The sequence below is a fragment of the Haemorhous mexicanus genome, chromosome 14 (genome assembly GCF_027477595.1).
Source record: "Haemorhous mexicanus isolate bHaeMex1 chromosome 14, bHaeMex1.pri, whole genome shotgun sequence".
NCBI classification, from domain to species: domain Eukaryota; kingdom Metazoa; phylum Chordata; class Aves; order Passeriformes; family Fringillidae; genus Haemorhous; species Haemorhous mexicanus.
Window position 1 is genome coordinate 11013988 of NC_082354.1, and position 14340 is coordinate 11028327.

The following is a 14340-nucleotide window of genomic DNA, read 5'->3' on the forward strand; positions in this document are numbered from 1 at the left end:
CACAGGAGCTGAATACTTAGTCAAAGTCTAGTTGAAAACTACTCAAATTTTAAATAAAAACTGTGGGGTTCTTTTTCTTTTCCTATGCCAAGAATATATTTGACAATTGTGCAAATGTTGAACAAGTCAAGAAATCGGAACAATTTGAGAAGAAATGTTTAAGGAAGGCAGTAAAAAGTCAAGGACAGCACTCTGGTCAGGCTGCCAATTTCATACCCAAGGCTGAAAAGAACTGATGAAGTTAATGGCTATTAATGAAATGACATTGCTGTTTATCCTCTACCATCAGCTACCTGGCAGTAGCCCTGCACTTTCCCATGTTACTGCTTTTATGCCTTACTGGTATCCACAGGGTCTGTGGCTCCAAAGGCCATGGTGAGTGCTCCCAGACACCACTGCCAGATATCTGTCCTACAGCTAGGTCAGGAAGCCACAAAAGGGGGGAAATAATCAGTATTTCCCAGACTGAAAAACTCTGTCACTGTGACAAATTCATTCAGGAGACAGAATAAAAGAAAAAGAAAGTGCAGGGAAATTATGTAAAGTTGAATGACTGGCTTCTGTGGAACTGCAATCCCAAATTCCTGCTGAACATACTAAAGACTTTTTAATTTTTTTTTTCTTTTTAGCTGGAGGGCCACTGAGAGGACATGGTAAGACATATCAGCAGAGAACACAATCCAGAAGACATTTAAACACATCTTTTTTTGCTGATGATTCAGAGAGAACATCTTCATAAGGCCCCACCTAGAGACCATTACCACGTGGTGAGGACCTCTCATTTTAATTATTCTCTTGAGAGGGGCCCTACAGGAGAAAAGGGAGCAGCCCCTGGGATGGAAATGGAACAACCAGCTCACACAGCATTCATCCCCACTGATCCATAATGAAGTGTGGATTAGAAACAAGCCCAGATAGTTCCCCAGAGACATCATAGTGAGAATATGGAATTTATACTGTAACTGGAGTCTCTTAAGGGAGTCCTTCTCCTGGCCATGCATCCCTAGAACACCAGGGAGACAACCCTGCTGTTGCAGGGGTCAAGCACACACCTCTCAGGCTACTGCAGGACCCACACAGGTGATAGAACAGTATCTGTACAGCATAAAGCACCACAACATCCCCTTCTGGGCTATTCTGGGTGCTAGTGTAAATTTAGCTACATCTACACTGCACTTAGGCCTGAACAAAAAGTATTCTCTCTCCCCCAAATTTCTGGCAAGTGAAGAATGTTGAAGCCTTCTCCAGGGAGCCCAGCATCACTCACCCAGCCCCCCTCCAGGGAGAGGTACAGCCATCCTCACCACAGCAACATTCCAGCACTTAAAACCTATTTTCCATTACACATCTAAACCAGAGCATCTGTAAAGCACATCCTGACCCTACTGAAAAGTACAATCTGCTCTCAAATTTCTCTGAAAATTGAAACCATGCTAAAATCTCCTGGTTTATTTTTCTACTCTGTCAGGTCCTTCATTTCAGAGGCTCCTGTAATTTTTTTCTTCCATATTAATATTTTTATAAGACAGAGAACTCGGCCCGTTTTGATAAATTAATTCCTGCTGACTCCTGAACTACTTCCATTTTGTTCATTAATGCAGAGGTAAACCCTCACCCCTGCAGAGGGGAGGCTGGAGCACCCTGCAGAGCTGCTCTCAGGCAGAACAGCACTCAGCACTTCAAACTGCAAAGAGGCTCCAGGGACCTGTGCACCCACAGCCCTTCCCAGTGTCCTGGCACAGCTCCCAGGGCCCAGTGACAGAGGGGGGAGAAGTCCCCAGACACAAAACACAGTGGAGAATTAATCCTCAGCCCTGCTCCCACCACAACACCCCCTGAAGTATTCTTTAAGAAGGTTGCTCTCTTCATCACTATTATTCTTTATTAACCAAGTTTATTTTCACCCTGCTGTGGTTTCTCTGCTCTGAAAAAAGGATTGATTTGTTACTGCAAAGTAACAATACCAGTTCTGCTTATTTGTGTGTTCTTGTAGAGATGCAGTTTGTGAAGATCTGCAGGAACAAAGTGATAGAGGAATAAAAAGGGGGGTGGGGGGGGGGGTGGGAATCTCCAGCCCTCCAAGAGACCTTATTCCAGAAAGAAGACAGCTGTGAACCAGGCATGGCAGCAACATTGCCATCAGGATGCCAGGTCAAATCCAGTCCCAAGAAGGCTGGGAGAGAGCAGGGACCAAGCTGTGCCAGCTGGACACAGGGCAGCCCCAGCACAGGGGGTCAGGCTCCTCCTGGCTGGGGCAAGTGATGGAGACAGGAGCTGTGGCACAGGGTGCTGCACTGGGACAGGCACAGAACTCCTTTCCCATCCTACAACTCTATAATCTCACTAAAAATTATGTCTGGTTTGGATACAGCAACAAACATTTTGTTGCTTTTACAACCTTTTGGATGTCATAAAAAATTACCTGCAACTTTTCCTCAATCTGGTCACTATTTCTTCTCCTGGGTGGAAACTAGGAGCTGTGATAAAAGTCTCAAGTTGTCTGCCAATATGAAGGTTATCTTCACTTGGTAATCTGTTAGGTGTCAAGAACTATACTGAAATAGCATTAAAAAGCCTTGGTTGTCCAAAAATGATATCTATTAAAAAAATACAAAGATTAGGGACCAATGATAACTAGAAAAACTCCCTGTATTTTGGAACAGTGACAGAAAAAAACAAAAAAAAACCCCTGAATCTCTACCAAAGATTGTAATATCAGAAACAGAAATAATGCAAAGAACACCCACTGTCTGGACAAATCAAAGAGGCCAAATTCAATTAATAAGTTACCAGAAATGATCTACCCAGAGCTGACTCATACAAATGCAGGGAACTTTCTCCCTAAATGCTATGGTACTAGAAGGAAAACAGAATTAATTATTTGACTTTGCAAAAGCTGCAAGGCATCCCTTATAAAATATACTGATTTGGGCTGCCTGTACTACTAACTTGAGCTTTGCATTGTATAATTGCCAGACTTGTCCTTTGAAAACAGCTCTTTATCATCATCAGCTGCACCATGAACATCAGTTTATTTAATAATGTGTACCTGAGCCAAGACATGGCTCATTCAGTCCAAATTCCTGTAATATGCACCCTCCTTCACATTAAAATTGTGTGGGAAAAGTCCCTCATCACAAGAACCATTGTTCTGAAATTCAGAAAATAATCATCTCACTCAATGTTACACAAGTGAAGGAGGGTCCCCACTCCTCTTCCCCACCAACTCTGACAGGGATCAAGGGTGTGCTGATGCATCAGATCTGTACTTTTATTCCTAGACCACAACACCTCGAAAGCCTTGACCCAAAATCAAGTTGGGTTATTTCTATCATTTTGCTGAAAAAAAATTAATTATCTCACTCTGCAGGCAGGTGAGACATGGCTGCATTTCTTGGCTCAGGCTGACCACACTAAGCAATTTAAAATTAAATTGGGGGAGTCATAAGGTGGCTGACCCAGGGTTACAGGACTGGGAAGGCAGCTGACAGCTCGGTGATAATAGAATGATAATTAATAAAAATTAACTGCCATTTCAGAGAAGATGGGCACCCCACATGTCTGATACCATGCAGGAGGCAGAGCCTGAGGAGGAACCACACGGTGGCCAGGCTGTCAGCCAGGGCCCAACATGGCAACTGGTCAGAGCATCTTTGCTCTCCAGATGTGAGTTATGCCAGTGTGAAGGAGATCTGGAGCTGTCATTGTGTGAATGTTTGTGGCTGGTACAACACCAGTCGTTACCCACCCACAAGACTCACCCTGCCAAGTTACCAGTTTTGATTATACATCACTGAGTGCTGTGGTTTGGCTCCATGGAACACTCCACACATGATTCATTTCTTATAAATGAATGAGAGATTAACAGCAAATCAAATTCAAAAAGAAAAGAAGAAATTTGATGTTCCTTGTGAGTAGGGACTAAGAAAAAACTAAAAGACATACATGTATTTTGAACTTTACTAATGGATCAAGTGGCCTGTATTCAATACTGTTAACTACAGAAACAGCATATGGAGAGAAAATGCTTCTAAACTGTCTAAATCCACAAAATCTGTAGCTCTGTCACAATCAGAGACAAATCAGTAGTGTGCCAGAACAAACACAAACAGCCTATTTCTCTTTGGCTAACTCGACACAATTCCCAGGAAAAGCCAACACAAACAGCTGATATTGCATCACTGGCAGCCTCTCTGCTCTACAGGGCACCCTTTCTTTCTGTCAGAGCTACAAATCCGACCCAAGTGAGTTTTAACTGTGCAGTTAAAAGTCAGTCTGAAAGAGAAGATGAAGCATTGCGAGGTTAAAAAAATAAATAAAAGAGAGAATTTGTAATGAAAGCAGCTTTAAATAGAACATGTGCTTCTTTTACTTCACAGCACTTCAACAAGCTACTTTCACCACACACAAGCTATTGATATGAGCAAGAATAAAAGGGTCCCTAACAAGGAAAAGGACTGATAGCCCAAATCTGTAGAATTCTCCAGTTACAAACATTTACACAATAAGCCCTTAAACTGTAACACCATCAGTCCCTCAAACAGGATGGAACTGACAAGATACTGTTTTCACTGACAAAGCCACTTCCCTAATCCACGCTAGGTATCAGAGCACTTTGATTCTTGTCTGTAATGGAAGAATTCAGTTGAAAAAAACCCCAAGAAATCTGCTTTTCAAGATTCAGAAGATTATAAACTGGCAACAGAAATAATGGAAAGACAGCTTTTGTCAGTTGATACGTAAGAACAGTTGTGTAAAAGACAGCTCAGTGCTTTAAGATGAACAATAAAGAGCAGGCTAAATATAAGATACGCCACATCTTTAGTGCTTTTGTGCATGATATGAAAAACAAGTGGATGTGGTTTGCTTTTTGCTTTTGGTAGAGTGCAGCAGTTTGAAAAGAAGAAAACAGAATTTAAGCCTGTGAAAAGAGTGTGTTAAAATAATAAGAGATGGGTGCATTTGTCGCTCAAGAGCTGTGGTTTAACTGCTTTTCACAAAGCAGCAGCAACTGCCCTGATGGCAATATGGCCTGGCAAACAGGTGTCATGTGGAGCTCCTGCCAGGACATGGGGGCTGCAGCTCTCCAGCATGAAACCCCAGTGCTGGGCAGCTTGGGATCAGAGGGGTGCTGAATCCCTGAGCTAGCCCAGCCCTCCCAGGAGCTGCAGGAACCACAGCACAGGGCTCACACCAATGTCCCACAGCCAGGCCCTACAGACAGTACAGGGGATTTAGGGACAAAAGCCTAAGGGCAAAGGTACTGAATGAGTATTCTAGAGAAGGGCTAGATGAGCACAAGGAGACCACCCCAGCTAAATTTCTGAGGGATCATTCCAGCTGTACCCACAGCCCACCAGACTGGGAGCAAGCTGCTGCTGTGTGCACGATCTCCCACCTGTCATCACCCACCTCAACAACCAGGAAACTGTCTGCAAGCTCATTAATCCATCTTCCCAGGTCCTGTTGTATTACTTGAATGCTTTCACAAAGTAACTACCAACTTCACATCTCTCCTTCCTAATTTGAGATGTTCTAGGCCTCCAGAGGTTTTATTACTTTTATACTTCATTTTATTAGGTTCTTTTAAATAGCTTTTCTGAAAGTGCAGAATTCAAGCTGTTATCAGCTGAACACAACTTCCACTTTTAAAGCTGGCAACTGCAGTTTTTTCTTCGACAAAAAGTTAATATGCACAAAACATGATGACTTTTCCTCTTATTTTCCAATCAAAAAACTGCTGAGAAAAGCTCAGCAGAAATTACAGTCAGGTTTGGGAAGCACGATGACATTATGGAACTGTACACATTCTCTGAAGGACAGGGACATTTTCTGTCAGCCAGCCACCCAGCCACTTTACCAAGCTTTGGATCATTTTTCTGGGCACAGTTATAGCTTCTTACCCCTGTACTGCCACTATGATTTACATCCATAAAACCTGGAAGTAGCTACAAAAACCACAACAAAAAGCAGCAACTGAATCTCTAGCTGGAAGGCACCATTTGCAACAGCTGTACCAACATCTAACTGATAAAAACTTCTAAGAAATATGACAATTTATATTTAATCAAAGAAATAGATTCAAGAAAGAACAGCAACATGAAGAAGGGATATAGGAGAGAATGACAGCTGAGGAAAATGACAGGCACAATTCACATGGAATTGTTACTTTTAAAACAGAATTATTATAGAGCTGTATTGTCCTGAATTACCTTGTTTTCCAAGTATGTGTCATCATCCACCTCCATCAAAAATATGATCACTTTTGGATGCCAACAAATATGTATGAAATTAAACAATCTCAGTCCAAGAAATTGCAGAGGATTATGAAAAATGAGGCAATGGCATAAGCTACATTTCAGTATCACAAATTAGTTGAAGAATATTAAATTAAAGCAGTTAAGTAGGAATGAAAATATTTTTAAAGAATCAAATTGTGTTTTATCAAAAGAATTCTGAAGCACAAATTTACAATTTTGACAAATGCTTCAAAGAATGAACAAGTCCTTGATATTAATCAGGCTATAATAATAAAAAAAATCTACAGGTAAAAAAGTTGCAAAGCATTGTTGTTAATCAAAGCAGCTCAAAAAATCCAGTATGTGCAGGAAGTTAATTGTATTGCTGTCCTGAAATCCCACACAAGGACAAGTGTATGGGTAAATTAGGGGGGAAACAGAGGGGCAGATTTTAAATAGGTGCTTTCTTAGTTATATTGAGATTAGAGATGAAGATTTATGATCTCTAACATGCTACAGGAATCAGCATCACACCATCCAAAGGAGAAAAAACCAAACAAACAAACAACAGCCATCACTAACGTCTTACATATTGTCTTTGGTTGTTTAATATCAAGAAATACTTTTTACAGAATATGTGGAAACTATTCCGTTGAAATTCATTCTGTGTCAACACCTTCCCTGTGACCCCCTGGTAAACCAGAGGACAGGCTTTACTTTCTCTGAATAGTTTGCTTTTTTCTACATGTTTTTTATCTCGCTCTTCAAAACTCCCATTTCTTTCATTTACAGGCTTTTGAACCAAAGCAGTTTAACTAGAACAGACTTTACATTGTATAGTGAAGGTATTTTTCTTGCATTATAAACTTAGAACTTACTAAAACAATTTTCCACAAGATACTATTGAACTTACAGCAGGATTTAGAGACAGGAATAATGAACATCAGCAATAATAATAACTAAAATGAAAACCTACCCAAAACTCTTAAGGTTACATTAGCATGGATTAAAAGTTTTCTCTCTCTACGATCTTAAAATTACTGCTTTAAAAAGTCTTGTACCAGAAAGGAGTTTTCAATTCCCAGCTAGAGGTGCTCAGTAGTTGAGGAGAGGGGAATGGGAGGGGATGTTTAGGGTTTTCCCTTCATTCCCTTGCTGTCTGGCCAGTTAAGCTCAAAATGCTTACCAGGTGCATGATCAATTTATGGAATGAAAAGTAGCATACACATTTAATGGTATTTCCATTGGACTATGTACAGCAGCTCCAATGTCAGAATCAAAAGCATTCTGAGTAAAATCAGATAATAGTTATTAGGAAAAAGAAACCAACAGAAAGGTTATTAATACACCTTTTAAAAAACGTAACACAAAAATAATTAACCACTGCTTTCTTGGCATGTAAAAGTTCTATACAAATTTTAAAAATTTTATTTGCAGGTACTAACCTCTTCAAAAGCTCACTCTGTATTTACACTAATTCTTTTAACAAGTTTATCTCAAATTAAAGCATATTTAAAACAATCATGATTGCATTAACTTTTCTGCTTTAAATTATTACCCAATTAGTGCTTTATTCACATTTTAAAAACTTGTACAATTTATTACAAATATAAAACAGTGCAGTTTTTCATACATTATCCCAACTCTGAGACAAACACTTAAAAGACATGGAAAAAGATTTTGATTTCTATAAACATAACATTTGCATTACTCATACCCCTTTCTTCACTGTCCTCCCATAACCCCAATTTAAAAAGATCAAACATACAACATACTGTAGGTTTATTTTTATTCAAAAAGTTACTGTCTCAAGACATAAATACAAATCAGAAAACAGTACAATTAGGACAATAGAATGTGGAGGACAACAGGTTAAGGTAAATATATAAAACATTTTTAGCTGGTTGAAAACAAAGCTGTAAGAACTGCTTTCACAAAGAAACACTCCTTCAAGAGTAAGAAAAATCAACTTAAGTTTAAAATCATATATACAGTCCTCTCAGCAGTTCTATTAAATGCAGTGGTGTGGAAAACAATATAGGCAGTACTTTTAGACATGAGAATATTTATTTATGTAAAATGAGTTAGGCAGATCTAGTTTTCATTTTGTTGTTACCCCATGACCTAGTAAAATAATTATATTTTATCATGATCCTTTAGATAATCTATGGTTTTTGGCTACCACAGCCGAATGTTTAATTTCTGAGTCTAAAAACAGGAAGCCTTTTTGTATTCACCCATTTGGGGAGATTCTTGTATTGCAAGCGTATTAAGGCATGGAATGATTAAAATAATATACCTCAAGAACTGAGAGACAACTGACAAAAAATATACATATGTAATATAAGTTAATATTTCCTTTAAAATGATGTCTAGCTGCCTAAGCCTTGCAAAATGAGTCAATGTCAAAATGGCATAGATCCACTTTCTGTTTTAGACCAAATTTATTTGTGAATGGACACAAAATGAAATTTAAAGCTTAGCTTTCAAAGAATATTATGGGTTGTTTATGAGTTTCTATTATCCAATCTAATTTACATATAGAGGAAATGTACTGTAACCTGTTAGAAGTATCTTTAACCTGAAGACTGCTTGCAAAGACAGATAGATAAAACAATATAAAATACAAATTTAAAAATCATTTTTAAAGCATGAATTCTCATGCTCTTCTATTTTTAAACATTGTTAAACTTTCAATATATTTCTGAAACCTCATAATTTTAAGTTGGAATTTAAAAGTAAGAAAAAACTAAACAAACTGCGCAATTATAAAATCAGCACCAATTTATATATATATATAATTTTATTTAAAATTTAGATCCCTATTCCCACACTCTAATAAGCTGTATAATTTTTGTTTAGAATTTTTCTGCAAACATACTACAATAAGCTTCTTTTATTTGGAGACAAAATACAGTGGCACTACTGGAAGGAATTTCACAACATTACATTTTTCTTAAAGGACAAGCAAACTTTCAGGGTTGGTAATGGGCAAGCAAGAGTGAAATCTGTTACGTTCCGGTAGCTTATAGCTTATGGACCTTTCTGAGAAGGCTAACATGAAGCTTTTGGAATAAAAAGTGTGTTTTAGATTAAAAAGCGGTTAAAATTCTGCTTTATGTATTTTTTTCCATGGTTAATTGATACAAACCTTCTGTTGCTGAAGTTTGCATTTAATTGAAAATACTGACAACTCTTCTGGTTCGTTCTACACTGCGAGAAAACCAATCCATCTACTATTACAGCTCATGGACATGAACAGCAATCCAGCAGAGCTCATGATTATTTAGTATAGCCAGCAAATGTAAAGAGAGGGGCTCAAATCTGTACCAAACACCTCTCAGACTGTTAAGATTAAAACTCAGAGGGAATACTTCTTATGATCCAGAAATAAACTGATAGCACATAAATAAAATATTGAATTTTTTTCCCAACAAAAAGTGTAGCTTATCCTCAATTGTTTACTTGTCCTTTACATTTCTTTTTTTCTTTCAGGCAAACAAAACTGCCCCTTCAATGCACTTGATCTTGAAAGCATGTCATTCTCCTTAGAGAAAAATCTGTTCAGAATTTCACTGTATCTACCACAATTTTGTATTGAAAAACTTCCTCTTCCACTTAGAAAATGACTTCACCACTGATTTATTTGCTGCTCTGGTATTAAAACATTGACACCCCAAGAACCTAAAAAAAAAGTTAGAAATGGTGTCAATTTGTAGTCTAATACACATTTAACAAATAACAAAACAATTAGTATATAATTTAAGATTAAGACACTTCAAGATATGTTAAGGCATTATTAAGTTTATTTTTCTTTCAAACCAGATTAACCACACTCCTGATTTAGATAATAATATGAAAAGGGCTCCTCATTCATTAGAAATATTTTTCTCACACTTAAAATTAACTAGATCCAGTAGGAATAAAGCCTGCGTTTTAATTATTTTAGGTAATAATTGCAGAAGAATTTTTAGTTAGGTGCCTAACTCAGACTTCTTTGACATTCTATTGGCACTAACCTGAAATCAAATGTGTTATTACCAGCTACTAAACATGGGACAAAACCCTCCAGACCCTGGCTGCTGCTGTGACTGTGATCACAGAAACCACAGGCCATCCCACATCAGCCAACCAGGACACAAATTTAATATTTCCTAGGAAATGTATTCACTCTGTCAGGAAGACAGTGAAAAATTAAACAATCATCAGGTAAAATCAAGCAACTGTACTTCAGGAGATTGTGTAACTAGGGAAAGAAACAAAAAATCTGTTTCCACTTCCCATGTGAGAAGCTATACAGCTTTCTGTCAATGGAAGTATGTATGACCACTGATGTGCCAAAAAAAAAACCCCAGAAGACTCAGATTTTGTGGCTGCTCTAGCTTTTGTAAGACTTTATAAAACCAGCAAGAGCCAAAACATTATTAAGATTATGCCAAATATTCCTGAACCTTAACAATGCTGTTCATATTTATCTGTTTACAAACCAATTTTTACAGTTCTTTGAACTAAATTCACTTTGGGTGCCTCCTATAACAGAGCACACAGACAAAACTGCCTCTGGGGCCAGCAGTAACTGGGCACATCCGACTAGAAGTCTAGTCATTAACCATGTGCATCTCAATAAATTAAACAGCTTTATAATGTCTACGCCTATTAAAAACAAGTGCAACAGCTCCAAGAATAAGGGACCTCTGAATAAATTACATGAATAAAGCAAATTATCTTTATTCTGAGAACTTTTTGCATTTATGCGATGTTGCTGAGCTCTGGTTTCCCGCGTTACCCCTGGCCTGTGTCTCCGCTCCGCAGAGGAGCGGCCCCGGCCCCGGCCCCGCCCGGCCCCGCCGGCGCTGCCCGCGCTCCCTGCGCTGCCGGCGGCTGCCCCCGCGCGGCCGCTCCCGCGCACTGCGCCCGGCACAGCGCGGCCGGGCGGGAACCTCAGCCCGTTCGAGCGGCCACAGCTAGTGCTAGAGCTGGACAGCTCAAAGGCTTCTCCAATCTATTAAATGCAACCTGGAGAAGGCCAAGGTTTCAGCATTGTCAGACTAAAAAGTGACTGGTACTTCACGGATCAGTCCAGGAAAAATCGAGAAGAGGAGGGGAAGGATGATTGTAAAACAGAATGTCAGACAACAGGCGAGATATTTTCTTGGTGTTAATTCAGGAAAAGAACACACAACAGCCGGACGCACAGCCTAACTGATTCATTATTACTAAAGCAAAGCCCTAGTGGTACAAAATATATGGATTTGCAATTAAAACAGTATTTAGGACTTCTTTCTCCCATAAACAAGAACAGGTTCACGCTGCAACAATACTGTAAAAAAATACATAACCATCTTCCAAATTCCACCAAGCTGTCCAAGATTCCCAGGAAGCCTTGTTGTACTGTCCTCTGCTGGCTTGCTGCAGCTTGTTATTTCCAGTGTAATTTTGTACCAGCTACCCAAGGTCAAAAATGGCTGCATACTTTACAAGTGGTTCAAGACAGAAGGAATCCCTCATGCAGATTTTTAAAAGAGAATAGAGACTGCAGATTTATCAAGTCGGATAAAAGGGCAACTGCAAGCAGAAACTACAGACTTCGGATGTTTTGGACCTAAAACTTTATATGGAAAGAAAAAACACCTCTCATCTCTATAAACAGATATCTGTATTATCTCTTATTTTCTCCATTATCTTACTTATGCACAAAAGTAAATATGCCAATTAAAAAAAAAAACCCACAAAATGCAAACCATCTAATGCTGACATTTGGTAATGACATCAGAGTCACTGAACTAAGCTCAGCACAACAGGAAACTTGCCTTTAATACTGTGTATGCACATTTCTTCATTTTTCTAATGCTCTTTGCTATCAGCCTCTGCTACAGTCTTTTCCATAACAAATGTGTTTTCTGCTCAGAATCATAGGCTTTTAACTTTTACATAGCTAGCTAGAGATATTAAGAACAAAAATCCCATGAAATTGCAAGGAACACTGACTATCCTAGAATGTATGGAGCTGAATTACTGTACCAGTCTGTCAAAATAAGCTAACAATGACAACCTGCAGATTGCATTCCTTCTATTTAAAATCTGAAGTAAGGGAGTATGGCAACCTTAAGACTGATTTACATTACTTTCCCCTTATGTAAGTGAACCTACCGATTCATCCATGATTGAAGCGGGGTCAAAGAAATCTGGTTTTAGTTCCGTTCGTTCTCTCCTGTTCTTTGATGGTGGCTTTAGAAAGCAAACAAACAAACAGGTTAAGTGCAATTTCACCAGAAACACAGAGGTTTTACACTGTAGTCAGCGAAGCTGAACTCTCAAGGGGTAGAAATTCACAAGGGATAAATGTTATTAGTTACGACAGGAAGTGTTCTTGTTTCTGTAAGGCCGTTGGAGCAGATGGCTCTTGTATACAGACAACAGCACACAGCCCTTTACCAATGCAGAAAGCAACCAGAATGATTTTTTTTTTTATTAGAAGGAAAATTTAATTCAAGTATCTTACTTTTAAAGCAGAAATGCAAATCCCAAGACCACTAAAAGAGAAGTAAATTTCTTACTAGGTCTATGTCCATGGTGTCAAAATCCATGCCTTCATTAAGATCTTCAATCCGCCCTTCTGATGACATCATCACATCTTCAACAATTGGCTCTTCATCATCTTCCATTAGACTTGTGCCACGTCGACTGAAATGAAAAGCAATACTGTTTAGCACTAAATCAAGTTAACTTCTATCTATTTAAAAAGCTAATGCACAGTAAGGGACTCCTAACAAATGATGATTCCATTAGATAAAACAGAAATGAAGTAATGAAATGAATGCACAACTACTACTCAAGAAAGCTGGTATTTAACCACAAGATACTAAGAGAGCATGAGACAATGCCTAACTAAGGTCAGTTTAGACAACTGGTACATTGCTAAATGGGGATTCTGAGATGGTGTGAGAACTGGTAAGCAGATCTACTCCATACCTAATTTATGCTCAAGTGAGAGCTTAAGTTTTGCCACTTAAAGAAAAATTGTTTCTGCCTTATGATAAGGCCAGGAAGAATCCCTTTGAAATGAAGTGGATATGTAAAACCACTACAAATACTCCCACATAGTCCTTCATTCTCTCTCCTCATAAATTCTACATGAAACATCATATCTTATGAAAAAACTAAGGAGTCATTCTAATTATACTAATTGGCACCACTGCATTAAAAAAAAGCCACCATTTAAACAATGTTACATGAAGTACTGGAAATAAAACAATCAAAAGTAAGGGGAAGATGTAAAGCTCCTCAATACATATGCCCATGGTTTTTGTTTGTAATGTGCAATTTTCTTCTGCAGAACCACACTGTCCTTAAGAATGCAGAGAACTTTTAAACTCAGAAGATGTATCCCTCCTAAAAGATACAGGTGTTACCACTGCATTTATAAACCCTCCCCATCTGACTCACAGAAGGAGCATTTCATTCCACTCACATGGCGTGTTGCAAGTTGCTTCTCAGCTTGACGTAGTTCATCGCTGCCCTCTCCTGTTGTTGTCGCGCGGCTTCTTCCTGTTGCCTTTGAGCCAACATCCACGTTACTTGCGTGCTTAAAAAGACCATTATTCTATTTTAAACATGTACTGGTTTTGTGTATGGACACTAACACAGAGCAGACCTACTGGTGTACGTACTTGTAGTCGAGCGGCGGTTGGTGGTGCTCGGGCTGCATAGGATAGACACCCATGTAGTTCTCGTCGGGTCGCAATCTCTTGGGCTCCCTCATTATCGTGGAGGTGAGCTGAGGTGTCTGCATCATGACTGGTGTGTGCATTGACTGCTCCCTGTTCAGCCACATACTGTCACTACTGCTGCTTTCTTCAGCTGGAAGCAAACACAGGAAGAACAGCTGTGAAGTTTTTTTCAAACTAGTCTAAAAGCGAATGCTGAAACACGAATTAAATGCATGATACAGAGAATCAATTGCTTTACTTTTTGCCACAAAGTCTTACATGTACCTCAAAGGGCCTGGATTTATAATCACTGGCTGGAGCATTTCTATACTTTTCTATTGTACGACTCAATGCTGTATAATGCCCTTATCTTCTTTTGTGAATCAAATGAA

General features: G+C 38.9%; 1 protein-coding gene across 5 annotated transcripts in view; it reads right to left on the bottom strand.

Annotated features, from left to right (window-relative positions):
- Positions 1-8014: 8014 nt before the first annotated feature.
- Positions 8015-14340, bottom strand: part of STAG2 (STAG2 cohesin complex component) — a 73282-nt gene continuing 66956 nt past the window's right edge. For 3 of the 5 annotated variants that reach the window (XM_059859643.1, XM_059859645.1, XM_059859644.1), the window contains exons 30-34: positions 13910-14099; positions 13711-13824; positions 12797-12923; positions 12390-12467; positions 8015-9923 (exon numbers count right to left, since the gene is read on the bottom strand). In XM_059859643.1, the coding sequence (XP_059715626.1) occupies positions 9900-9923; positions 12390-12467; positions 12797-12923; positions 13711-13824; positions 13910-14099 (533 nt within the window). In that variant the 3' untranslated portion in view covers positions 8015-9899. Of the gene's footprint in view, positions 11848-12389; positions 12468-12796; positions 12924-13710; positions 13825-13909; positions 14100-14340 lie in introns of all 5 variants that reach the window. The other 2 variants (XM_059859647.1, XM_059859646.1) reach the window with 2 other exon arrangements.